At 41.4% G+C, this 27,474-nt stretch overlaps 1 protein-coding gene across 5 annotated transcripts; it reads left to right on the top strand.

The window, feature by feature from the left end:
* The first annotated feature begins 330 nt into the window (after nt 1-330).
* Nucleotides 331-27,239, top strand: NEMP2 (nuclear envelope integral membrane protein 2). 5 transcript variants are annotated; one of them, XM_042994919.1, is made up of 9 exons: nt 331-462; nt 10,139-10,254; nt 15,185-15,416; nt 15,551-15,623; nt 16,661-16,754; nt 17,829-17,943; nt 19,725-19,950; nt 23,536-23,712; nt 24,409-27,239. In XM_042994919.1, the coding sequence occupies exons 2-9, from the start codon at nt 10,165-10,167 to the stop codon at nt 24,530-24,532; spliced, it is 1,131 nt and encodes a 376-aa protein (XP_042850853.1). In that variant the 5' UTR covers nt 331-462; nt 10,139-10,164; the 3' UTR covers nt 24,533-27,239. The 5 variants fall into 5 exon arrangements, with proteins under 5 accessions (XP_042850853.1, XP_042850852.1, XP_042850855.1 ...); XM_042994918.1 differs by lacking the exon at nt 331-462 and adding an exon at nt 472-778; XM_042994921.1 differs by lacking the exon at nt 331-462 and adding an exon at nt 892-1,736.
* The last annotated feature ends 235 nt before the right edge of the window (nt 27,240-27,474 follow it).

The following is a 27,474-nucleotide window of genomic DNA, read 5'->3' as shown; positions in this document are numbered from 1 at the left end:
CTTTTTCTTTTTTTAAATGCAAGCTAATTTAAGACATGCTGTATTGGTGAGGGACCATTTTACAGCCTCTTTATACTGAAGTGTGGTGTGTTGATAAGCTTGGACATATAAGTGTTACTTAAGCAACCATACTGCCAGTTTGTTATTGTTACATACACAAAGGAAAATGGGAGAAAAAAAAGGAAAAATAAAGAAACTTTGATTTGTGGAAAAAAAAAGGTGTGGGGGGGGGGCGGGGGAGTTGTTCCTGAAGGGCCCTTCAAGAGGCATCGCTCAGGAGACCTCTGAGAACTGAGACCTAAAACGCCGCAGGTCACCGGTCAGGGAAGTTTTAGGCAAAATTCACAGAGGAGCTCCCACCCCTCCCCCCGCCGCCGTTTCCACCCTGGCGCAGGGACCGACGGGACTGGGCCACGGCCCAACTGCCTCAGGGGAACACGAGGTCCGGAAGCCCCGAGGCCGGTAGGGGCCAGAAGAGGGTTACAGGGAGCCCCCAGGCCTCTACCAGCCGTCGCCCGCAGCCTAGAGCTAACTCCTCTGCCCCGGAAAGGCGGGGCCTCCGCCTTTCCCGCGTACGGGTCTCGCCGCCCCGCTCAGCCTCCTCGTAGGCCTTGCGCCATTGCTGCTACTATCGGCCGAACGGGGGCGCGGAGCTGGCCCCGGGGCGGGATGCGGCCTCCCCTGGGGCGGTGGTGGCTGCTAATCTGGCTGCAGCCCTTGTCCGCGCCGCCCGCTGGCGCGGTGCGCGGAGAGGAGGAGGCGGCGGCGGCGTTGGCAGGTAACCGCGGGCACTCGCGGCCGGCGCGCACGCGCGCTCCCGGACTCCTCGGTTCGTAGGCCTTGGCGGCTCGAGGGCGCTCTCCCTGCCCTCGGCGGCGGCGGTAAGGCTCAGGCAGCCCGGTGGGCGCTTTCTCGTCCCCTAAGGCTCGCCGGGCGTGGCCGGCGGCAGGCCCAACATCCCTTATCGCCTGCTTGGGTTTCCCTGGTCTTCTTGCTGTCACTTGGACACTTTTATGATTTTAGGAGTAGAAGCAACCGCCAAGCTCAGTCTAGCCCAGTTTCCTCATTTACGAAGCAGCAACCAAAGCTCCGAGATGTTTTGATTTGTCTGAGGTCACACAGCTTGTCACTGGCACAGCTGACCCTAGCTAGTCTCCCGACTTTCAACACAAGACTTTTGTATAGTACATCGATTTGTGTTGAAAACCTCAGTATTTCTCTATATAGCTATTACTTTGGACTCAATAGAAGAGCTTTAGCTTTAGAATTAGACCGAAATTCCCCTGCCTCTGACTAGCTCTGCGACCTTGAGCAAGGCACGCTACTGGTTACATGTAAAGCAGATCCTATCTGACGGGATTGTGATGTTTAAAGTGTGCCCAATGTTACATAGGAAACAAGAGATGGTAGCTCCTCATGTTGTTAAGGGCTATCTGTGGAGTGCTCTCAAGATCCTGGCACGGAAGGGAGGTCGCGAGTGCCGACTCCAGAACTTCTAGTAATATGCTATGAGCTTAACATTTCTAGCTCATCCCCACTCCTCGCGTAAAATCCTTTAAAAGATTTCCTGGAATTTCTGTCCACCAGCTTCTCCTCCTCTCATTGGTAACCGCTGTTTGCAAGGGAGGCACCCAAGTGTGATCCTTTAGCCCCTCCAACGAGATCAAGGTTCTTTGTCTAAGGATGAAGACAGTTTTCCGATTCTGCCAGAGCTGCCGACTCATGGGAATCTTGCAGTGCGTTAAACACTTGGGGAACTGTTCGGTACCAGTTTTCATTGAATGGACATTCCTTGAGTGCTTCCTATGTGTTAAAAGTGCTTTAAATGCATAATCTTTTTTAATACCCACAGTAACCCTATGGGCTTAAGTACCATTTACATACCCATTTTACAGATGAGGAAAGTCAGGCTTTAGGAGTAAGAAATGTAACCAGTCTATATACTGATGAAAAAATAAATGACAGATGTTTCTAAGAGGGAGGGTTTCTGGGCATAGCAGCAGCCAGAAAATTGTAAGTAGCCTTGGACCAACACCCAGAACCTTGAGTTCTAGTTACTCATTACATTTCCCCACTCACTTGCAGAATTTACTTTGGTCCCGGCACATAATCTTTATGGACAATGGTTTTCTCATGAGTAAAATAAAGTTCTTCTGTTGCTGAATGGCTTCCAATATTTTCCTCACTTTTTTATTTGCTTCAGTCCACCCAATATTTCTCATATTTCTATTACATTTAGTATTAACTATTCTTCCTTCTATTTTGTTAGCCAAAGACCCACGGAAATGCTTATCAGAGCTACTGTTCTGCCCAAGACATGCAGGATGCCCACTGAGTTGATAGAATTCTAGCCCATAGCTAAGAAAAATGGCAATTTACATAGCCTTATAGTAACACTTGCCATTCCAGATATACTATACAGCAGAGGCTATGGAGCATCCTGGATCCTGTGAAGGTTCTAAAGACACCACATTGGAACCTCTGGACTAGACTAGGTCTAAGGAACATTGTTGCTCCAAAAGTGGTTTTATGAGTATCCCTGCGGTCAAACAGCTGGTACTTCCTTTCATGAAATAGGGCCCATCTATAACATGAGAAGCTTGGATTAGATGATACTTACTGTTGTAAAATTCTGTCTTGAATGTACACACCCTTCCGTACAATAGAGAACGTTTAGAGCGAGGCCAGCTTTCTGTCACCCTATTTGGATGAAAGTCAGAGGCAAATGACACAGGAGAAGCAGATAGTTGTCTGGCTGAAAGGAAGAGTTATTCATAGTTTGCAGCCAGTGGGAGAGGGCCCTAGAGACCACATGTCCTATGATAAAGTTCAGGCCGCTGGGTTGAATTCCCAGGCTTGAACTATATAGCAATAGGCCATTTGAAACTACAGCTTTCAAGGTTCTTCTCTATGGAGAAGAAAAATCAGTTCTCAAAGTTAAAATTAGCCTGAATGTACATCAGCATGTGCTAATTTCAGATTCATTCTCTATGCACATTCTTGGAGAAATAAAAATCCAGATTGATATTCAAGTCCGGTTAAAAAAAAACTAGGGTTACTAGAATAGGAAAGTTACCTTTGTAACTTTGGTGCTCCATGCTAACTCCTTTGAAACTAGGAATTTATAAAATAATACCCAGAAAAGTCCTTCTTCCTTTGACCTTTCAGGAGCTAAGTTTTGTTGGTTTTCCTTTTTGTTTTTCCTATTCTTCTACCTCCCCTTCTTTGTCCCAAAAGAAAAGCAGTGATAGGCCAGATGGAGAAAATGGCAGTCTAATTTAATAAGTGATTTTATATTATAGTTTCATCTGAAGATATTTATTTCCCATATGAGGGCCATGTAAGGTTAAATTTTTAGGAAGAACGTTGCTGAAATATTTTTATGTTGGAGGTTGTTTAAGATCTGCTAGGATTTGAGGAGTGTTTGTGCTTTTTATTTTTAGCACATGCTATAAGTAGGTTTAAGTACTACCTGCCCTTTTCTGAAGTTTTGACTGAATATTTTTACCTTACATATGACTAAATTCTTTAACTTAAATATATCCTTTTACATTAGGAAAACTAAAAAATGACAAAAGTAGTACAAAGGAGTAATTTTAAATGTAATTTATTAGTTAAAGCAGGTGATACCCATCTGTCCCTTTTTTATATAAGCTATGTAATGTTAAAATTAGATTCATTGAATATTTATAAATTGAGTGGCACTTTTTAAAACATTTTTTTAATATTTATTTATTTTGAGAGAGCAAGCGAGCACACATGTATGAGCACCCACACTGGCAGGAGAGGGGCAGAGAGAGAGAGGGAGCTGTCATGACATAGAACCTCCATCTCAGGAACTGTGAGATCATGACTTGAGCCAAAACCAAGAGTCCGACACTTAACAGACTGAATGACCCAGGCGCCCCTAAATTGAGTGGTATTTAAAATGAACTAAGGGGGCACCTGGGTGGCTCAGTCTGTTGAGCCTCCAACTTCGGCTCAGGTCATGATCTTGTGGTCTGTGAGTTTGAGCCCTGCGTCGGGCTCTGTGCTGACAGCTCAGAGCCTGGAGCTGCTTCGGATTCTGTGTCTCCCTCTCTCTGCCCTCCCCAGCTCGTGCTCTGTCTCTCTCCCTTTCTCTCTCATAAACATCAAAAAAAATTTTTTTTAATAAAAAATAAAATGAACTAAGGAATCTCATAGGGTAAGGTAACCCTGACTCAGATCCTTTGGTAATGTAAATAATTGCGCTTCATCTTAGCCGTTTGGGCACAATTGTCCAGAAATATATTCTACGGAAGTCAGGTTTATTGCAGAATCAAGAGAACCTGCTGAGGACTGCATAGAGTTACAGAAAGCAATGGTCATTTTGCGACTTAGAGTTGCAGACTTGCTGGGGTAGGCATTGTGATGATGGCATGCTGGGCTGGCCCTGTAGATACTCCCTAAGTGCTTAGGAGATGAGGCAGAGCTGGGATAGCCCACACTTCCAGAACTTTCTCTGCCTCTGGAATCAGGTGTGAGGATGTGAATACCCAGGTTATGGGGCACCTTCTAGGGTGGAAGCATATTTCAGCCTCAGGTGGAAGCAGTAGCTGTCCCTAGGCAGGTATTGTTCTCTTCTGATCAGATGAATGATTATTATTAAGTTTTTATGAAGCCCCAGAAATTCCCTTTTGTTTTCTTGATTATATTGTGAAGGGATTTTGTTGGTATCATTGTGATATTTTTGGGTTTCCCTACATCTGCCTCCGGGAAGTTCCATCCTAGCAGAATGAACCAGCATGACTGAGGCCACATAAATAAATGATACCTATAGACATCTGGCAGCTTCACAGAGTTCAGGTCTTGAAGTGTCAGGGCTTGAACAGCCAACAGAGTTCAGATTAGCTGGCTATGTTTTCTATTTCCACCCTTAGGTGGAGATGGAGGAGGAAGAAACTGAATAATGAAATGTTTCTAGAAGATTATTTAAGGGAGGAGAGACCTAGGAAAGATAACCTTTATAAACAATCTAAGATTAGAAGATCTTGTTATCTCTAGGAAGGCAGTAGTCCAGCCTACTTAACAATCTCTATTTATTTATTTATTTATTTACTCACTTATTTTTTATTTTAGAAAGAGTGTGCACACTTGGGCAATAGATAACAATCTTGATTGCTACAGTATCTTACGCTTAGCCTAGCTAGCCCATGGCTTATGGTTTACATGAACTCACTTGAAGTTAGGCATGTTCTTCCTTAGATATTTCGGAGTTCTTGTGTGGATTCAATGAAATTCATCTCAGAAGAGAGTTAATAACAATGAGGGCAGCCAGTGGACACCATGAAATACAAACACCTTATCTATCATATCTCATGTATTGTGTAAATTCGACATCAACTTGACCTCAAAAGCCAGAGGCCACTCTGGAGAATTCCAGGGGGAACACTTTGCAACATGCTTTTAGTAGTGTTTCTATTGAAATCAATAGCCAGAGCAACCTACCTCCTTCTGTACTTTACTTAATCCTGTTGAGGACCAAGGAGAAAGAGCAAGTTATTCTCTTCTAACTGGGAGGCCTCCTATGTAGAATACACTGATGTACCATATATGAGTAAAACAAAAACTTATTGCCTCTTGCATCTCTCTGCCCTTCTCTAACCAGTGAGGACAAAGAAGAGAGTCCCTAGTCCAAGGGATCTTAAGGATTACAGCTCTCAACCCTCTAGTTAAGGTATATTGATGATGGAGTAGGGTAGGTTCTGTAGGTCCTGTGCGTTCTGTAGGCGTGATGGCAATGACACAGACTGGATAGGATTTTGTTTACATCATGTTGCTTCAAAGGGAGGGACAAAGTGTACCTCCTTTTATTGTGCTGACTGGTGCTGGCCAGACTTTTACAAAGATTGGTCAGGCTTTCACTGTCTGGGCTATGCATGCCCAAATAACTCACTAACCCTCTGGAATTACAACACACACACAGAAGACAGATATTTAAAGGCTGGAGATACGGTAATGAACTTGCTGTCCCTAACTTCATGGAGAGACAGAGTATAAACGAATAATAACATGAAGAAAAAATAAAGCAGAGTGAGAAGAAAGTAGATAAAAGGGGCTGGAGTGTGCCATTTTAGACAGTGGGGTCAGAGAAGGTCTTCCTGAGAAGGTGACATTTGGGCAAACATATTATCAGAAGGAGCAAGCTCTGCCAAAATCTGGGAAAGGCAGATTTCAGGTCAAGGAATTGGCAAGTAGGAAAACTTGAGGCAGAAATGGTTCAGCATCTTGAGGATGGGAGGATTGGTGTGGCCTGAGTAGCTGAGAGGGGGAGGGATAGAGGAGAGAAGGTCAGAGTACTAGGTCCTTGGAAGGGAGGGTGGATTTTATTATGAATGCAATGAGAAGTCATTGGTTTTGAGCAGGTAAATAATCTGCTCTGATGGATGTTTTTGAAAGATCTATATGCTGATGGGAGAATTGGTCTAGGGAAATGTCATAGGAGCAATTCTGGAAGCAGGGAAACCAGCTAAATGGCTATTACAGTAATCCAAGTGCAAGAAGACTGGTTTGGACAGCAGAGAAGCATTTACTTCTAAATTCAGATCATTGCACTATATTTAAATTGCACCATCTTGCTCTTAAAAGTTACAGATACCAAATGATTTAAGGAGACAGTCTTAGGACCAAGGGGGAGCAAACTCATTTGAAGGCAGTATTTGTTTGTAAAGCTCAGGTCCCAGAAAGAGGATATTCCCTCAAACTACTAACAAGAGTAGTTCACTGTTCTTACAGGAATTGATTCCTTGAAGTAGTGGAGCCCACTAGGAGAGGCGATGCAGGGAGAAGCTCCTGGCATTGAGCACAAGTGTTGTATTAGGAGTAGCCCTGAAGAAACAACTGGCTGGAAGTTAACATTCTTACAGTGGTCTGGGGCTGCTGGGGTCTGTGGACCTTAAGCCTCACCCCCTTTACCTGCCTGGTTGGAATGCACTCCCATTTCAACAATAGGTAGGGATTCCCCTCTTTTACTGAGGAATATAGATGTCAGTATAAAGTTGTCAACTCTAGCCACCCGGTAGAGACCTGTTCCTGCTCAGAGACCCAACAGGAGGGCTGCGTAGAGGCAGAACATAGGATACCAGAAGGCCAGTCGACAGCCCTCCTTCTAATGCTTGTTCTCACTAGCTGAGGGCTTTTATGTGTTTTAGTTGCTTAGGTGCTCCCAGGTTCTACACTGACTTTGACATTGTCTCTTCTACAGCTAGCTGCCAGCTCTTCAATGTCCAGGAGTGCTTTCTCCCCTGTGTAGCCCTTGGCCAGGAGTCATTTGCATCTCAGATATATCCAAGAATTCTCCTCAGCAGTTGGTTGCTTTGTGTGTTGGTAGCACTGATTCTGCATTCCCCTTTTGGTCTTGTATATAAACAGGCTGTGCCGAGGGATGCATGTTTTAAAAATGTTTAAAAAATGTTTATTTTTGAGAGAGAGGGAGAGACAGAGCGTGAGCAGGGGAGGGCAGAGAGAGGGAGACAGAATCTAAAGCAGGCTCCAGGCTCTGAGCTGTCAGCACCGAGCCTGACATGGGGCTTGAACTCAGAGATAGTGAAATCGTGACCTGAGCTGAAGTCAGCTGCTCAACGGACTGAGCCAGCCAGTGGCCCCCTCACCCCCAGGGCATGTAGTTTTAATTTTTAGTAGTTTGTATTTAGCAGAGAGCTTCTAGAGCTTCCTTTACGTGCCGTTTTGAGACCTGCCTCTTCACCTGGATTCTTGTATTTCCATCTCAGACTCTCAAACTCTGCAAATTTGTTGGTATATTTAAAAAACTGTGCATTTCCTCACAATGTTAAGAGTATAGATTTGGGGTGCCTGGGTGGCTCAGTCGGTTAAGCGTCCGACTTCAGCTCAGGTCACGATCTCGCGGTCTGTGAATTCGAGCCCCACGTCGGGCTCTGGGCTGATGACTCAGAGCCTGGAGCCTGCTTCCGATTCTGTGTCTCCCTCTCTCTCTGCCCCTCCTCCATTCATGCTCTGTCTCTCTCTGTCTCAAAAATAAATAAAGGTTAAAAAAAAAATTTTTTTTTAAAGAGTATAGATTAAATGATTTGGCAGTGTCACACTGGAAGATACTGGGTTCTCATGTGACTTTCCTGCTTTGTGTAGCTTTGTGACTTCCATGCAGTTGCATTGGTGGGTATTCTCTGCATCTTCTCCCCAAGTCTGTCTTCACTTCCTTTAAGCTTAATGCTTAGGATGCTTCTAGCTAGGACACAAACCTATGTGGGCTTATTTGATATCATTCCCTGAATGGATGTAATTGTTGACTAGTTTTTAGTTACTTGGTCCTTCCCCAACTGTGGTGCAGCAGATTATTCTAACTTCACTTGATGTTTTTATGGAGCAGCTGACCACACTCTCCTTAGAGGAGTTGGGGGATGGGCATGAGGCCCGTTTCTCTGTGTGCCCATAACATTCTCTGTGCCTGTTTCCTGTTGACACGTGTAGTGGTGACAGACACCCTGTCCTGGATCCAGAAGAATTTATGACTTTCATCTCACTTCACTTTAAATTCAGATACGGAGGCAGCCACAGAATAAAATGAATCCCATTACTTTACAGTTTTCATATGGCATTTACCCTCTCATAAAGCACCTGTCTCTCTTCCTCTGTACATTAGATTATGTTGTGTTGTATTAAATGTTATTTATATGTTGTATATAACATACAGATGCACATATATTTATATATGCAGACACATATGTATCTACTTCTGTCCCCACATTTCTCCTGTGTTGTAGATCTATCCGTCTTCACTTAGTCCCACCAACCAAAACTCAGTTATGTCCCAAATTGAACTCATCCCCCTTTCCCTGCACAGGCTTGCATCTTCTCCAGTGTTCCTTTTCTGGGTGAGGGACCTCACCATCTTTCCACTCACCAGAACTTTCAGGTCGTCTTCTTGCTCTCCCTCATCTAATGAATCTCCAAAGTCTGTTGATTTCAGTCCTAAATGGTCTTTTTATCTGTTCTTTCTCCCTCCTACCTAGTTCATTTCTTGCTTGGACTCCTTGAGTAGCCTCCTTAGTGGTCCTTCTACTTTTAGTCTTCCTCACCTCTAAAATTGCACATTGCTTTAGAATTCTTTTTCTAAAACACAACTGTGTACCTGTTATTTCCCTATTAAATTGGTTATTCTCTGTTCTCACAGATCCGTTCTGTGCCCCTCTCTTCCCTGCTCGGTGTCTGGAAGTGGACATCTGTGGACTGCATCACCTGGGCTTCTTTGCCCTCCCACTTCCCATTGCATTTGGCCAGTGAGAGGCACTGATGGGAGGGCAGGAGAGAGAGGTTGAAGTAGTCATACCTTCATCCCACCGTTCCACATTTTGGCAGGGATTGCATCCCATGACGCTACTGTCCTCTGGGCTTCAGCAGCTCTGGTAACGTTGGGCCCTCCCTTTGCCATTTCAGGCAAGGATGTTAAAGGCTTCCTGCTGTTGTTGATGTCTGGGAAGTTCACAGCGCCTTATTGTTAATGCCTTAACTCTGCCCACATCCTCACTGAACTCTTCAGTTAAACCCTTTTGAGTGTCATCAGTTTCCTGCTGAGACTTTGATGCTTACCTAAAATCCTTCAATGCTCTGCTTTCAGCATGAAGTCCATACTCCTTAGAGTAAGTAGTAACTACTGCTTACCTCTCTAGCTGCAGGTGTTGAAGCTGCCACCAATTCTTGCCCTCTACTTCAAGACTGAAGTACCCATTCTGAGTTCTTTTTTTTTTTTTTTACTTTCACTTTTTATTTGAACTCCAGTTCGTTAACATAACAGTGTAATATTAGTTTCAGGTGTAGAATGTAGTGATTCATCACTCACATACAACACCTAGTGCTCATCACAAGTGCCCTCCTTAATACCGATCACCCATTTAACCCATCCTCCTGCCCACCTTCTGTGTTCTTATAGTGCCTTCCATATATCACAAGAGTACTGACACTAGACTAATTTTTTGCCTGTCTCCTGTAGGTTGGAAAGATGGAGGGACTATACTTACTATGTAGGAGAATTCATTTAGAGAATGTAAAATGCATTATTATTGTGAATAAAAGGGGAAAAAAAGATAAGATTGCGGGAAATTAAATATTTAGGAAATATAATCGCTTTTCGATCTCTCAGTTCCAAGGTGTAAAGCTCTGAAGGAAATGGATTTAATTAAAACTTCTGAGTCAGACTGTTACTGCTACAATCGAAATTCCCGAATGGAGTGGAAATACATGTGGTCAACTCTGCAGGTAAGAGCCTATGTTTAAATTATGTCTGAGGAGCTGGGAATTAAAATGTACTTCTTCAAGAATACAAAATCGCTTTTATATGACATAGAGCTGTGTATCAGTATGAAAGCTAGCTTGGGAATCACATCCAGTGGCCCAAGGGAAAGGGATATGTGGAAGGGTACATTAACTCTTCATACGCTTCATCAGCCCTTCCCCAAACTACTCCAAATAAATATGGTTTCTAAGTGAGCACAGTGTGCTTGCTATTCAGATACATACTTTCCAAAATCATTGCTATCCCAAGCCCCTCTCTGATTCTAGGGATGGCCAAGATAATAGTTAATCTCAATAGCCCAGTACTTTTCCTTCATTAATAATACTTATTAAGCACTAGTTAAGTGCCAGGAACTATTATAGGCTCTTAGGATACATCAGTGAACAAAATAGATCCCTGCTCCTGTGATGTTTATACTCCTAGGGATAGGAGATGGGCCATAAATGTAATAGAGAAGAAAATTATACAACTAGTAAGTGCTATGAAAAAAGAAAATGTAGAGTAAGGTAAGCGGAATGAGGGAGGTGAGGGGGCAGTATAAAAAGAGTGATCAGGGTAGTTCTTGTAGAGAAGGTGATATTTAAGAAAGACTGTAATTTTTTTAAATGTTTATTCATTTTTGAGAGAGAGACACAGAGAGAGAGAGACAGCACAAGTGGAGAAGGAGGGGCAGAGAGAGAGAGAGAGACAGGATCCAAAACAGGCTCTAGGCTCTGAGCTGTCAGCACAGAGCCCGACGTGGGGCTCAAACTCATGAACCAGGAGATCATGATCTGATCCAAAGTCAGACACTTAACTGACTGAGCTACCCAGGTGCCCAGAGAAAGATTTTAATGAAGTTAATGAGTTACCAAGATAATATACCAAGAAAGAGTGTTCTAGGCTGAGGGAAAAAGATGGGACAGCATATCAGAAGGCATATGATGTTGATTTGTACTATTACTGATAATATACACCATTTTGATCACCTGCTTAAGGTGGTGTCGTCAATTTACAATTTTACCACTGGAAAGTGACCATTTTCCCCTTTGTAATAAATGAGTATTTTGAGGAGATACTTTGAAACTATGTAGATACTCTTTTCCTTACCTTTCACCTTGTAGTTTTATTGTCCATTGATGATGCTTGCATGAACCAGTTATCATCATGCTGTTTTATCAAATGGTGATTTTCTAATTCCATTACTCTTTCCTCATTCATCAGTATTCTTCAAGAAGGAAGACTTTTTCCTTCTCCAGTTTATTTATATTCATGTAATATTACAGATTGCCAATTCATTCAGTGGATTAGAATCTATTACCTCATAATTTATTTTGATATTCAAATTATCCTAGATTTGGCCAGTAGGAGTTCCTTCAAAGTATCTCATGTGGGAGCACCTGGGTGGCTCAGTCGGTTAAGCATCTGACTTCGGCTCAGGTCATGATCTCACAGTTTGTCAGTTTGAGCCCCGTGTCAGACTCTGTGCTGACAGCTCAGAGCCTGGATCCTGCTTCGGATTCTGTGTCTCCCTCTCTCTCTGCCCCTCCTCCACTCACGCTCTCTCTCTAAAAATTAAATAAAAACATTAAAAAAAATTTTTTTTTAAGTATTTCATGTGTCCTTTTAATTTGTGCCTATCATTTGAGCATCTCTGGCAAACAGGATGCTCCAGGCTTATCTTGTAATTTCCTAAACCCATCTCTGGAATCCTACATTTTTTCAAGGAGCATTCAGAGTTAGGTGTGTTTATTAGTGCTGGGATACCATTGTCATATGCATACACACAGAGACACAGAGACATATACACCCCTACACCTGCACATGTATCTATTTCTGTCACTGTTTTTTTTTTAATATGTGTTTTTGCAAGAGAGAGAGAGAATCCAAAGCAGGCTCCACACTATCAGCACGAAGCCCACTGTGGGGCTTGAACTCATGAACCATGAGATCATGACCTGAGCCAAAGTTGGATGCTCAACTAACTGAGCCAACCAGGGGCCCCCTGTCACTCTATCTGTTAAGAAACATGCATTCTGGGGCACCTGGGTGGCTCAGTTTGTTGAGCTTCCAACTCTTGATTTCAGCCCAGGTCATGATCCCAGGGTTTTGGACCCAAGCCCTGTATCGGGTTCTGTGCTAAGCATGGAGCCTGCTTGGGATTCTCTCTCCCTCTCCCTGTGCCCCTCTCCCCCACTCACTCACACACACACACACATACACACACACACACACACACACACACACACACACACACATTCTCTCTCTCTCTCTCTGAAATTAAAAACAAAAACAAAAAAACATGCTTTTTGATATCTCCCATACTACTGGGTTCATTCTAATCTCTCTCCTTGTCGTATTTGTAACTTTCTTCTCTGATAATGGGGAACCTGGTTTTCATTATCCTCAGTATATTAATTTATTTGCTTAATGCTAGGGTAGTAATTTGTTTATTTATTATTTCTTTGTCAACGTTTGTTTAGAGTGTGTTTTATCTCTAGTTTAAGAGTACATAGTCTAATACTATGCCCCAAAATTACTTAGGTTAATTCATTCCCACCCATCCTCCTTCAATATGGTTATATTATTCATTTGAAATATATTTGGTTTCATTCATTTCCATTTTCATTTGAAATATATTTGTTTTTATTTTTAAGGGTTTTCCCCATCCTAGTTGATTTTCTTATAATTATATTTTAGTATGTGCAATATTAGTATGGTTTAAAATCACAGGTCTACACAGAAGTATCCTCAGAGAAGTGTCACTCCCCCTCATTTCTCTATCCTTCCTATCCAACCCTTGTGGGTAGTCAATATTACTAGCTTCTGTCTTTCCTGTGTTTCTTTTTTCAAAACTAAGCAGTGATGCATGTTTATAGACAGTGCTAAGGAGTGGGTTTAGATGGAGGACCAATGGCTGAGCCTGGGTCAGTCTTATATGAAGAGGTCAGGGAGGAGGAAGAGGCCAACAGAGGAGAGAGAGAGAAGGAGCAACAGGTGAAGATGTCCAGGACGCTGTGGGAAGAAGTGTTACAAGCAGGGCAAAAATGCCATTGGTGGATCAAATATGATGACGGAGAATGCATTTAGCAACATGGAGGTCCCTGGTGACTTTGTCAGGGACAGCCTGTTGGAAATGACACATTGGAAGAGGGTTAAAGAGAGAATGGAGAGGAGAAGAACTGAAGACTGCAGGTATGGGCAACTTTTTAAAAGAATCTGAGTGCACTGGCAAGCAAGGGGATAGCTGGAGGGGAAAGTGGCTTTTTTGTTTTTAAATGGAAAAGCTTCAACATGTTTGTGTCCTGATAGGAATGGTCTAACAGAGAGGGAGGAAGTGCTGGTAGGCTGTCCTTGAGTGGACAGAGGTGGATCTGATTCTGTGCCTTGAGAATCTTCTTTAAGTCTCCTCTGTGGCAGAAAGTTCCTCCCCACAGGCAGGAAGCAGAGCACGTGCCTGTAGGTGCTGCCGGGTGGGTGGAGGTGGGGATAGGAACCTGTTGATGTTCTCTTCTGGCTTCTTTCATTTTCAGTGGAGAGTGAGGAAGGGGAGGAGGTATTGGTGTTGAGGAAGGAAAAGCTGTGAAATCTTTGTTGAAGAGAGTGGAGAGTAGATAGGAATGTGGTGTGATCGCCTATAGCTGCAGGTCCCACTTCAGGTTCCCATTCAGGGGCTTGAAGTCAAGCTACTGTGTGTTTATCTAGCACCATTGGGTGGTACAAATGCCAAGAGTAGAATGGGTGGAGAGTTGGATTTTGCAGGTGGATGTGACAAAGCTAGAGCAGTGCAAATGAGTCGGGTACCTGCAAGAGAATGATTTGTAATGATCGATCGTGGAATTTAGCTGGATTAAGAAGGGGCTAAGGACATCAAAGGGGTGAGGAGCAGGGGAAAAATGGCTTGATCCATGGTGGGGTCAAAGGCTTAGTGGGGTCGAGGTACTATACAGGGCATGCTAGAAAGGTAGGAGTTGGTGGTCAGCCAGTGGGATGCATGAAACAACCTGTAGAGGGGCTGTAGTTTGGTATGAACAAGGTCCTGGGTGTGGCCGTGGGAGTAGTTAGCTGAGGTGGGGCAGAGAACAAGCATAAGAGGGTAGGAGCTCAAGATGCTGAGAATCAGAGCATTGGAAGGAGTTTGGCGTACATAATAAACACATTGAACCCTGAGAAATATGACAAGAAATAGTATTAGAGAGAGAGCATCAGTGAGCCAGGAACTAAAGTCCAGGAGAAATGAGTGTAGGTAATGGGTTATATCACCTGATGCCCTGTCTTCAGAGTTGGTGATCTCACTATCCTTTTCAGGCTTGCCTTACTCTTGGACAGAGAAGAGGAATAGAGAGGGAGAAAGGCAGCAGCAGAGTTGTTCTTTAATGAACACTGGATTGTCACTGTTTGCTGGGTACTGTAGCCAGTACTTTGTTGTGAGACTGGAATAGGACCTGTGGTTGGATTCTGGTCCTTCTTCAGGAGGCATGGGGAGAGAAGCCTGAATTACATATGCTCAGCTGATCCAGAAGGAAGTGCTTTTTCTCACAACACAGTAGAAAATGGTAGAGACATAATTCCTGCTCTCATGTTTATAACCAAATAGTTGGCCACCTATTACTTTTGTCATTCTTTTTCACATGTCCCTTGACCACAACAACTTGCTACAGGAGGGAGTTAAGTCACCTACAACTCAGGGGAAGAAATAACCACTTTCAAAAGTCTCTGTGCTCAGTGCGTTTGAACTAAACACAGATCTGTAGGTCCATCCCTGGGATCCCTGGGATCCCTGGGATCGTGTATATCTGAGTGTTCTTTATCCAGTTATCTTGGGCTCTCTTTACTCCTCTGCTTATGATTTGAAGGAGCTTATGAGAAGTTTTAACTTCTGTGTTTATGGATTTCTTTGTTCTTATTTTATAGGTGAAAATTACCAGTTCAGGCCTGCTCAATATTGCATATATCACAGGAAGACATAATTGTCAGTATCCAGAAACCATTCTATCTTTTATCAAATGTGTGATTCATAATTTTTGGACACCAAAGGAGTCTAATGAAGTTACCATAATCATCAATCCATATGGAGAGACCATGTGCTTCTCTGTGAAGCCTGTCAGGAAGATATTTATCTATACAATCAGTGTGAATCGAAACAGTAAGTCTGTTTTCATTATACTTGATTTTATGGATTTAGTTTTTCTGGAGTGACATTTCAATAAAGTGACTTTTCTTTTACCAACTACATTGACACAAAGTCTTTGTTGTGTGTGTGTGTCTTTTTTATTCCAGTTGTGGATTTCAAACTCTTCCTTGTGTTTGTAGCAGGTATTTTCCTCTTCTTTTATGCAAAGACCTTGAGTAGGTAAGTATCCCTTTTTATTGTGTTAATTTTGTAAATTAAAAAGAGTATAGGACAATTTTGACCCTATGCTAAGTATTTCCACACTAGTTTGCAGTTCTTGCTTTAGGTTTTACAAACAGTAGTTCTGAAGATAGTGCTTGAAAGGCCTTTTAAAACCAGAAACAGTACACATGATATGTAATGTATATATTACAGCATGCTTTTACATGCATCATTTTGTGTTACGTATTAATGTACGTTTTTTATTTGATCCTCTTAATTATGTGAACTTTGCTAGGGCCGAGATTTATATTCAGGTTTTCTGATGCCAGATGCTTGCTCTCTCTATTAGATTCAAGCTGCCTCCAACATTTGTGGCTCTGATACAGAAGGTTGAGTTTAACAAATATTTGACTCTTGGATAAACATAGCATCCTGATATTTTGTTTATTACAACTTCTCTCATGAAAAAGGAGTCCTTTGCCAATAATATTTTACTTCTTAGCTTGCTATTCTTAATATTGTTCATCTTTCTTGTAATGCAATTAAGTATGTTTAATGTAATCCATGGCCTTTATAAAACCAATATTACTTACATAGCCTGAAGAGTAAAGCTTGGACTCAGAGGAGCTGGGCTATAAGCCTGAATCCTCCAATTGGCAGATACTGACTTATGGAAGGTCTTTAACTTCTTGGTGTCTTAGCTTCCTCCTCTGTAAAATTTTGACATGGATAACTATATTACAGGGCTGTTGTGAATGCATGCAGAGCTCTCAGACAAGTGCCTGCTACATGGTAGGCACTCAGTAATTATTCTTGGATCAGATTCTAAACATAGATAACTCAGACATTTTGTTTTGAGTTAGTGGCAAGCTATTGACTATAAATTTCAAGTATAGAAATTTCATTTTTTTAAGAGTATAGGATCTAATTAAAACTAACATCTGAGTTTTTCTTCTTAGTAGTCTTTATAGTTGCTATCGTCAGGTTAAACACAGTTTTTAATACTGAAAGTGCTGCTTGGCATTTAAATGGCTTTTATTTGCTTGTTTTGACAGAAGTCCTATCTTCTTTTACTCTTCTGGGACTGTGCTAGGTGTTCTAATGACGTTAGTCTTTGTCCTGCTTCTGGTGAAAAGGTTTATTCCTAAGGTAGGCATACTGTGTATAAATGAATAAAAGAGGGAAACCATGATCTCATAGACATGAAAAATGGATCAAAGTTAATCACATTGATTATGACAGTTCCAAATTCAAACTGTATTTCTACTCTGTATTACAAAACTGGCTTTAAAATGTATCTTTTTCTAGAGATTCCATTTTTATTTGTTATTATGTATACCCTTAAGTAAATATAACTTTTGGTGATACTTTTTTGAGACCCCATTATTTAAAAACATTTTTTTTAATGTTTACTTATTTTTGAGAGACAGAGAGAGACACAGTGTGAGTGCGGGGAGGGGAGGGACAGAGAGAGAGGTAGACACAGACTCTGAAGCAGGCTTCAGGCTCTGAGCTGTCAGCACAGAGCCCGATGCAGGGCTCGAACTCAGAAGCTGTGAGATCATGACCTGAGCCAAAGTTGGACGCTTAACCAACTGAGCAACCCAGTTGCCCCAAGACCCTTTTATTTTCAGGTAGTAGATCTTTCTTAGGAGTGGTGGGGGCTGATTCTATGCTGAGTAGAAATTTCTCTTATCTTGACAGAGCTGAGGAATGTCGTGATGCTGAACCATCAAGGCCTTGAGTAACAGTATTGCTACAACTGGGGATTTCTTCATTATTATTAGTTCCGCGAAACACCTTTAATGAAAGAATTCCCTGCACTTAGTTGAGGATAAATATTAGTTAATGTTGATAATGTTGCAGATACTCTGATTAAAGCTTGCAACACCGGCATTATTTTGAGATAAATTTATTCTTTAAAACAGTGCCTCTCCACCTCCACCTTTAGTATACATGCAAGTTACCTGAGTATTATCCTGCTGAAATGCAGGTTGTGATTTGGGAATCTGCCATGGGGCCCAAGAGTCTGCATTCCAGCAAGCTCCCGGGTAATGCCAATGCTGCTGGTTCATGGGCCATAACTTTAACAAGACACCAGAGAGCACCTTGAATTGACCTCAGTGCAGTGTGATGTAGAAGTTTCTAATAATATAAAGGGTTTATTTGTTTCCTCCTATTTTTGTGAGAGTGAATGTGTCATTTATTCTCTTTTACACACAGTATAGCACCTTTTGGGCTCTAATGGTCGGTTGTTGGTTTGCTTCAGTTTATGTTGTATGCCATTTGATGGAAGATCTGAAGTGGCTATGGCATGAAAACAGAATATATATATTAGGTAGGTAATTAAAATATATATATATACACATGTATTATTGACAAAGCTGAAAGTATAACTAAGAGGCCTTCCTTTGGAAGTATGTTTCTCTCTAGCATCTAAATTTTCCTTTTGAACTAAGGAGAAGTGCTGTTAAAAACATTTTATTTTATTCCCACAGTTGATGATTTCAGTTCATTAGATCTCTCTTTTTCTTTAAGTTTGTTTATTTATTTATTTGGAGAGAGCATAAGTGGGGGAGGTACAGAGAGAGAGAGAGAGAGAGAGAGGAAGGGAGAGAGGGAGGGAGGGAGAGAGGAGAGGAGAGAGACAGAGGGAATCCCAAGCAGGCTTCTCCCTGTCAGCATAGAGCCTGATGGGGGGGCTTGAACTCACAAAGGGTGAGATCACAACCCGAGCCGAAATCAAGAGTCGGACACCCAACTGACTGAACCACCCAGGTAACCCTTTTAGATCTCATTTTAGTCTATTTCCCAATGACATCTTTCTTAGTTTTCTGTACTAATGATGAAAAGAGCAAAAAAGTATTTGTCCCTTTTGACTGCTTTTATGCTTTGAATCATGACTCTTTCTTTTTCTTAATGAATTCAGCATGAAAGGTGAAAAATCCTAAATATAAATTACTAATGAAAACTTGAATTTTCAGAAACAGAGAAGCTATTAAGAAACCACTTGTTCTTATTTCCTGAAAGCAAAAACAAATGAACAAGTTTTAAAAATTATTTATTTGTTTTAATTGGGGAATAATGGAGAATGGGAGGGTCAACTTTCTCCTAAGCCCTTAGTGCCAAACTTCTCACATAAGTCCACCCACCCAAAACAGAAGCAATCAATTTTTGTTTTAATTGAAGATTTTTATGTCTTTAGCTCATTTTTCTTTTTATGCTTAAGTATTTTTAAAGTAAATTACAGATATCATGGTATGTTCTTCTAAATATTTCAGTAAACATCTCTAAAAAAAAAGAGCATTTTCTTCTATAGTTAAATAACTGTTAAATCTTAAAAAAATCAATAATTACATAAATTACTCAGGCTGGTCTGTATAAGGTGGGATATAGTCCAGTACCATATTTTGCATTTATTATGTCTTGTAGGTCTTTTTTAATCCATAACAATTGCTTTTTTCATCATAGTGCTCTGGTGAAGAGACTAGTTGTCCTGTAGAGTGTCCCAACTGTCTGGATTTTTCTGATTACTCCTTTGTGGTATAATTTAACTTGCTCCTCTCTCCCCTGTATTTCCTAAACTGGAAATTAGATCTTGAGGCTTTCTTAGACACAAGTGAACCATTTTTCATAGTATACATCAGAGGAGATGTGTATTTCACATCAGATCAGAGGGAGGATGCAGAATATCTCATCATCCTGCCATTATTAATGTAGAAACTGAGCACTGTATTAGGGGGGATATAGACTGATCCCTCCACTATATTTTCCTTTTTTGACTAGAAAGTAAAAATGAAAAAATAGGGTTTGTAGCCAACTGTGACATATGCTGAGGCTTATTCCTGACCAAAGGAACTATGGTAACATTTGCCCATCTAGGACTCTGAACTAAAAAATATACATATCATAATAATTTATTATTAGACAACCTTAATTATCACAAAAAGTCAGCACAGTATCTCACATTGAAGGAATAACTACCCCTCGATGTGTTTTTCAGCCTTACTTCTTTGGAAAAAGAAAACACAAATGAAGGTTTTCTGCTTAAGTCAAGGCTCTACCAGGATCTTTCACATAACTTCAGGTTCAGATTTTCAAGTTCTTCTGCTTTTACAGGCTATGTTTTGGTAGCTGGATTGCTCAGCTTTGCTGTTTGTTATAAGCATGGGCCCCTGGTTGATGAAAGGAGCGTGACTCTTTTGACGTGGACACTGCGGCTCCTCGCCCTGGTTCTGATCTATTGTGGAGTCACCGTGCCCCAGGGCTCCTATGCAGCTCTGATCCTCATCCTGGCTTCCAGGAGTCTACGCTACCCACTGAAGGTGTTCACTTATATGAGGTGGTGCGTATCTTTTTTCTCCTTGTAAATGTGACATTTTGAGTTCTGGTTTTCTTTATTGTTTGGGGAAGTTTCTTGGATGTGTCCTATTTAGTCTCACAATTAACTACATTTCATCTGGGGATTTGGGAGAGAAAGCGGATAGAGAATTTAAGCATCTAATCCCATCTCCATTTCTAGTCTTCATTAATCTTTCAGAGGTCTCCCCCCAAATACTAGGTAATTACAGCTCACCTAGAACTTACTGAGATCAGGGGCAAAATTACTTGGGTTCTGGGTTGCCTACAATTTCTACTTTTATTCTACATTTCCTTTCATTAGGACCCAAGATTGCTTTAAAGGTATTTGTTGTGCTTATGAAATAGAGCTAAATGAATGTATTGTTTATGCTTAGACTTTTTGGGTTTTTTTAGGTTTAAAGTTAAGGCTTAAGGGGCGCCTGGGTGGCTTAGTCGGTTAAGTGTCCAACTTCGGCTCAGGTCATGATCTCCGGTCCATGAGTTTGAGCCCCACGTCGGGCTCTGTGCTGACAGCTCAGAGCCTGGAGCCTGTTTCAGATTCTGTGCCTCCCTCTCTCTGTGACCCTCCCCCATTCATGTTCTGTCTATCTCTGTCTCAAAAATAAATAAAGGTTAAAAAAAAATTTTTTTTAATAAAGTTAAGGCTTAAGCCCTTGAAAAATACAGAAAGAGAGATGAGGTAGCTTCTGTTGTCACAACTGTATTATGTCTCTCCTTAGTCACTGAGCCTGAACACCTGTTTTTGTGTCAGGTGCACAGATGAAGGAGATAGTCCCTACCCTTGAGGTGTACTTGCTGCGCCATCAGCATGCGTTTCTGTATCTTTGGAGTGTTAAAAATATGCCTGTTCAGGGACTGTGGCACATAGAGAGAGTTCAGGAGCGTTCCTGAAAGAGATATTACTGGGCTGAATCTTAATGAATTAAAACAGCCGGGTGAATAAATGTGGGAAGGACCTCCCTGACAGGGAGAAAGCCCAGTTTGGTAGCATCATGAGGCAGGCAAGGGAGGTGGCCGTCGGCCAGGTTGTGGAGGCATCACAGGCTGTGTTAAGGAATCTAGTCGGATCCTGTGCACAGTGGAGGCAAGAAGCCATTCTGCAATGCAGTCAGCATTCTCTGCCTGCTGCCTAGACCAGACTTACAAATCCAAATGCTTGGGGCTGGTCCTGACTGGGTGATGCTGAGCAGGGGTGAGTCAGTGGGGCCATCATGAGGACTGTGAGAAATTCTACAATGCAACCTCATCAGTAAGGGGGCAGTTACTACTCAGCTTGAGCTGATTATTACCACATAGGAATATGGGCTCTGCCTTGCCAGATCTTTTGTTTTTTTTTAGAAAAGCTGGAAATATGGATTTGAATGTGAATTCTTATTATTTTTAAATGTTGGCAACTAATCTAAAAATAAAAATACAGTTAACACAATCAAAGCAGAGACCGTGAACCTCATTGGGTGGCAGAATGTGGCCCATCTGCCTTCTGGCACAGAGGGTGGATGTAAGCGGGAGGCCCTGGGACAGTGACATCATAGCAGTCCAGGCAAGAGGTGATGAGGGCCCAGAGTCGGGCAGAGAGACAGTGAGGGAGTGAGGGTGTTAATAAATATTTATGAGGTAAACCTGGCTGAGAGGAAGGAGACTCTGGTAACTATAGTCTATGGATCTGCTACTACACATATAGCCAGTGACAGGACAGGGCCCTTGTGCAGAGAATGTTGGCAAGACTGCAAGGTAGCGAGGCTGGGACAGAGGGGCTGCTGCTAGCTGCTCTCTGCACTCCCTCAGAGGCCAAAGGTGCCTGGGACTATCAGAGGTCCCTCTGCTGGGAGGAGGCTAGCCATCCACATTCCCCAGGCCTGGGTCCTTTGCCAGGCTTGTGGCTTGAGGAACGCGGGTTAGCATTTGGGCCCCTTTTGTTTTAAACCTCCAGCTGCCTCACCAAGTGTAAGGTGTGTTCTGTTGCCTGTGTGATGGTCCTTTTATGCATTTGCTGTGCGTTCTGTTAACACAAACCTAATAAAATGTTTTGTAACTTCTTTAGCTTTTCATTTTGCTAATGAATAATTATGTGAACAAGTACAAGACAAAACAACAACAAAACAGGAACATAAATAACAAACCAGAGAAATAATACCTTGATTTGTACAGTATTTTAGTTTTACAAAGAGCTGTTTGAATATATCCTAATATATGGTAGCTACTCTCTTGATTATCCTTATTGAACACTTACTATAGGCCACTCGCTTTACACAAAATATCTCATCTAACCTGTATAGTGACCTAATGAGGTTTAGATGTTATATTTAAAAAAAAATTTTTTTAAGTTTATTTATTTATGACAGAGATGGCAAAAGTGCACAAGGGGCAAAGAGCAAGGGAGACACAGAATCTGAAGCAGGCTCTGAGCTAAGCTGTTAGCACAGAGCCCAACACGGGGCTCGAACTCACAAACCACGAGATCATGACCGGAGCCAAAGTTGGACACTTAACCCACTGAGCCACCCAGGTGTCCTGTGAGGTAGATGTTGTTGCTTTCACTTTGTTCATATGAGCCAAGTGAGGGTCAGAGCTGTTAATAGTTGCCTCAGTTGATACAGTGGGTGAAACTCAAAGCCAGGACTGTGTCCAGTCTTCTGCTCAGAGACCAGAGGTTTTCCTCTAGGGAGACCAGGCTAGGTGTTCAGACAAGGAAAAGGAAACAATATTGGTGGTTCCTCAATCCGACTCATCATCCACCACACAATCTTTAAAAGACTTTTCAGGTCCCAACACTCCAGAAAATATATGTTTAACCACCTCCTGGTAATTCTTGTACTTATCCAGATTTGGGAATCTCTGGTTAAATTTTAAACCACCCAAGAACATTTTTAAAAACTCATTGATAAATGTAACATATGTGTTAAAACCTTATCATCATTACCATCTTTATGAGATTCTCCCCTTTAGGACTTTCCTGATTCAAAAAGAAAATTCCAATAATGAGCCCCTTAGCATGTAAGCAAAGGAGGAATTATAAATTATTGTACACAAACGACCTTTGTATGGTATTTACTCCCTGTCTCTAGGATTAGTCAGAATCACCACCACTAGGTGGAGGTGATATCCCACAAATCTTCCTTTTTTTTTTTTTTTTTTTCCCTTTAGGTCTAGCAAGTAAGTGGCCATGAATTCTACCAGGTCTCTGTAAAACGGTATCTCAAAAGATTTGCTTCTGTTAGTGCCCAAGATAATGAGCAGGCTAAGCATAAGGAAACCAGACTTTTAATGGTCTGATTGTGCGATTAAAAATTACTGAGAATACAATTAACATGTTTATCAGAAATTGAGTCGCAAATTCCTAAGAACATTATTTAGGATGGTCCAGGAAGAGAAGAAATGTACTATTAGCCCAAACTGCATGTTCTGTATTCCATAGTCACAGTAGGAACCATAAAAAAGTATAGTGTGGTGTCAAGGAAGTTAAGTATTACTGTTACTTTCTAAGAAATGTAGTTTTATAAATCTTAAGGGTTGAATTGAGCAGTCAAATATGACCAGGAATCTAGCAACCAAATGCCACATGTTTTAGGAAAATGAAGAAATGGTGGACATCCAAGAAGCCAGTGTTTAAGTATCTTACTGAAGATGAATACCGGGAACAGGCTGATGCTGAGACAAGCAGTGCCCTGGAGGAGCTGCGTGGAGCCTGCCGCAGGCCCGACTTCCCCACGTGGCTGGTAGTCTCCAGACTCCAGGCTCCTAACAAGTAAGCCCTGCTCAGCTGCCGGGACCACACTGGGGTTGGGATGATTGTGAAAACACTGTGACGGTTTGCTACAGGTACTTCACATTAGGAACAGACTGCTGCCCAGGAGAACCCATGATGCGGAAACTGTCAGTGGCCCTGCTCTTTCTTCAGTGCTCTGACTTGCACAGAGCTGCTAATGTCAGGACAAATAGTGACCTGATGTTTGATAGGGAAGGTCATAAACATAACTTCCACATGAGAAGTGACCGGTGTTGAAAGTAATTGTCAAAGCTTACCAGGAAAGACATCTTTGTCCCAAAATCTTTTTCCTTACTGCTTCCCTTCCTTCATAGTTTTATCTAAATAACAGTGCCCTCAAATTAAACATTGAAGGGGGAAAGTATTGATGTACTAAAATAATGAATGAATAATGACTCTAATAAGAGAAAAGGAATTAGAAAACAGGACTCGTTAGGAAAGGCAGCAGTCAGTGCTCGTAAGTCGGCCTCCTTCTCTGCTCTTTCTCTGAATATCTACAGAGGGATCACCTAAGCCATTCCCATTTTTACACCCAATGTATAAATGCCATTCTCTATTGATGTAAAGTCAAATTTAATTAAAAAGAGGATAAATAGCAAGAGAACATGTTATCTTCCACATAAACCTTTCTGTGATAACATTAACTTTATTTAAAACAAAAAAACTACTTATTAGATTTGCAGACTTTGTTCTTGGAGGAAGCCACTTGTCGCCTGAAGAAATTAGTCTGCATGAAGAGCAATATGGTTTTGGGGGTGCCTTCTTGGAAGAACAGCTTTTTAACCTGAGGACTGCCTGATGACCACTGACTTCATTTGGACAAGAAATGGGTTAAGGGCAAGGATCCTATTAACATTGGGCAGAACGGTTCTAGGGAACAGTGGCAAAAGCATTTGCTATGGAGAAGAGTCATACTGGAAAGGAAAACTAAACACTATTGAAGATAACTTCTCGTTCTTGGTGAGTTCTGCTACTTATTGTAGTCGTCAAGATTGTGTGAGAGTCATTGCCACTTCCCTTGAATGAAGACTTTCATTAGGAGCAAGAGAATCATGTTGATCTTCAAAGAGCAAGTTAACATGAACATCTGCCTTGTCAACACCAGGCATTAAATCTTAACCTCAGAACCTGTGTCTGAAGACTGCATATAAGTGTTGGAAGAGACCTGAGATATGCTGGACCAGTGTTTTCCAAAGTATAATCCACAGGGTGCTAATAAGTGCTAGTCAGTAAAGGGTTTGTGAGGTCAACTAAGATAGAAACAAAGTTAAACAAATGTACCGCAGGACTTCTCAGAGCCTTTAATACTGACGATGGACATTGTCAATCTCCTGGATAGAAACTGTGTGCTGCCATTTCTGACTCAATTTGACCACAGAACCCTTTTCCGTGAGATTGATATTCCTTGGAGCAGTTTGGAAAATGCTAATGATGGCAGAATTGAGATTTGGGGAGGTTCAATAACTTGTCCAAAACTACAAAGCTATTTAGAGGCAGCACTGGGACTAGACATCAGCCCTAATGTTACCTACAACTCAGGGTTAAGAAGAGACCTTCAGAGGTGAGCCTAGGGGCCATCTCCCCACAGCCTTGGATCTCACAGTATTGGTGACTTTTTTATTTTTTAATAATGGACAATTATCTATTTGGTAACTATGATAGAGAAACATTTCCTAAGATTATATTTTAAAGTTTGATAAGATTTTTATAGACATATAAATTTTAGAAAGAATTATTTTCTATAATTTTTTGTATATTGCAATTGAAGACACTTAACCTCTTGTGACATTTTGAGTTGACTGGTCCATTTTTAAAATTTAGTTATATATATTTGTAACAGTTTCCTACACAACAGACTTGTGATCTTTCTTCAGAGAACAAATATTTTTTTCTTGATTCTCCGGAGTGAAATGACCCTGAGCTTTGACCCTGGGGAAAGAAGGCCAAAACTAAGAGCTGAGAAAAGATCTGAACATGGCAAAACAATCTAAGGGTTAAGATGTGCTAAATTGATTCACTTAAAGAAGGTTTTGCTGTGTTGAGTTCTTAAAGAGGCATACAGAATGAGGAATCTCTTTTTACTAGGAGGGATATGGATACGGAGGAAGGACATTACAGAAAATTTAGGAGCTGCTTTCCTGAGCCAAGATCAGTAGAGTGTTTCTAATTGTTAAAACGAGAGCATGGCTACCCATTTGGAACTTTCTAGGTTGATTTTCAAATAATATTTTCTCTTTGAAGCAGTGTGTCAGTATTTTACAAGTTCCTCTTTTTACAAGACACCTTTCAGTATTAAGAGCTCTGCAGTCTTTGTGAAATGCACTAAATTCAATCTGTGCTTTCACATAGATTGATTTCAAATATCAAAGAATCTTCCATTCAAATTTATGATGATTATGATGATGACTGTTTTGTAAGTGTAAACAGGTCTGACACTTTTGTTACAGTTTTATCTGAATTTTTTATAATTAAATTTATTGCCGGTATATTATGAATGTGTCAGATGCATCAGTGCTGTGCTCACCATGTTCACCTCCCAGGAGGCAGTTTTTGGCAGAATGTGTGTCTGAATGATGTGTGCACAGTCAGCTGCAGTCTGGGCCTTACCTATGCCATGTTGAAGAGGGGCTGGCTGCAGAAGGAGGCCCTAGTGGGTCAAGCTGGGTGGGACCATCACAATAAAAACAGCTAAAGAGAGGAAGAGTACAAGAGTCTTCTGGGATGCTGTTTTTCAGGTTTATTTTAGAGGAAATCATGGATTTGTCAGTTTCTGTTATGTGAGTACTGTGAAAAGCAAAACAGTTACAAGCATTAGTTGTGATACATTTGGTGTATTTCTGTTGTGTTCATTTGATTTGGGGTTTATTATAGTGCTGATCACAGTTCTAATCCCTGTGAAGCAATACACCGATGACTCCCATAGGAGAGCTTTTTTCTCTTCTTTCCTTTCTCCCTTCCCTCCTCTCTCTTCTCTGTCTTCCCCCTCCCACCTCCCTCTCCCTCCTTTATTTAAAGTCCTTTAAACTGTTTAAATGACCATTCAGTAAAATGGCTCTGCCCTTCACGGTTAAAAGTTGGCTTCGTGCTTCATATCGCCATAGGTGTGCAATTATGGAACAGAACAGACGCTTTGTATTAGTGCTTATGCAAGGTGCCTCATAAAAGCTTACTGTTGTTAGCAAGTTGGGGCTATTTGACACCAAAATGTGTGGGTGAGATTTAGCGTAGGGGGCCATGCTTAAACAATTATATCATTCAAATGTTATTTTTAAAATGTTGTAAAACACATTTTACATATCACAAAAATTGCTTTGTGAATTGGTTGTACACTTTGCCAATAATACTAAGGGCTGAATCAGAGGGGAATGTCCATCTGATATTTAGGACAGTATTTCAATTTATGATCTTTTTTTTAAAAATCTAGAAATTTAAGAGATTTCAGTTTTTAAGAGGCTTGGAATAGATGATGGATTATATCAATATATCGAAACAAGTTCATAAATTAAGACCCCTGCAGTTGTGTTAAGAAAAGAAAAAGGATTATTGTGTATGAGGTTATTTCCTAGAGAAGTACAGTTTTTTAAATCAGCCTTTTTTGTCCAGCTGTTGCATAAATAACATAATGGGTGTAGAATTTCGAAGATGCCTGCATTAAGATAGAGAGGTGTTTGTAGGTGACCCCACTGCTGCCTTCTGAGACCCCCACCAGGAGGTATGACACTGATGAGTTTACCACATGAG

This window comes from Panthera tigris, chromosome C1 (assembly GCF_018350195.1).
Source record: "Panthera tigris isolate Pti1 chromosome C1, P.tigris_Pti1_mat1.1, whole genome shotgun sequence".
Lineage (NCBI taxonomy): Eukaryota > Metazoa > Chordata > Mammalia > Carnivora > Felidae > Panthera > Panthera tigris.
Note: the sequence above shows the minus strand (reverse complement) of the source record. Positions and strands in the feature narration are given on the sequence as shown.

Bases quoted from the DNA above. Each gene is read 5' to 3' on its own strand.
- NEMP2 (XM_042994918.1), top strand. From the start codon at position 670: ATGCGGCCTCCCCTGGGGCGGTGGTGGCTGCTAATCTGGCTGCAGCCC. The intron at 16,755-17,828 runs GTAGGCATACTG...TTTTACACACAG, and splicing joins TGAAAAGGTTTATTCCTAAG to TATAGCACCTTTTGGGCTCT. The intron at 23,713-24,408 runs GTAAGCCCTGCT...ACTACTTATTAG, and splicing joins AGACTCCAGGCTCCTAACAA to ATTTGCAGACTTTGTTCTTG.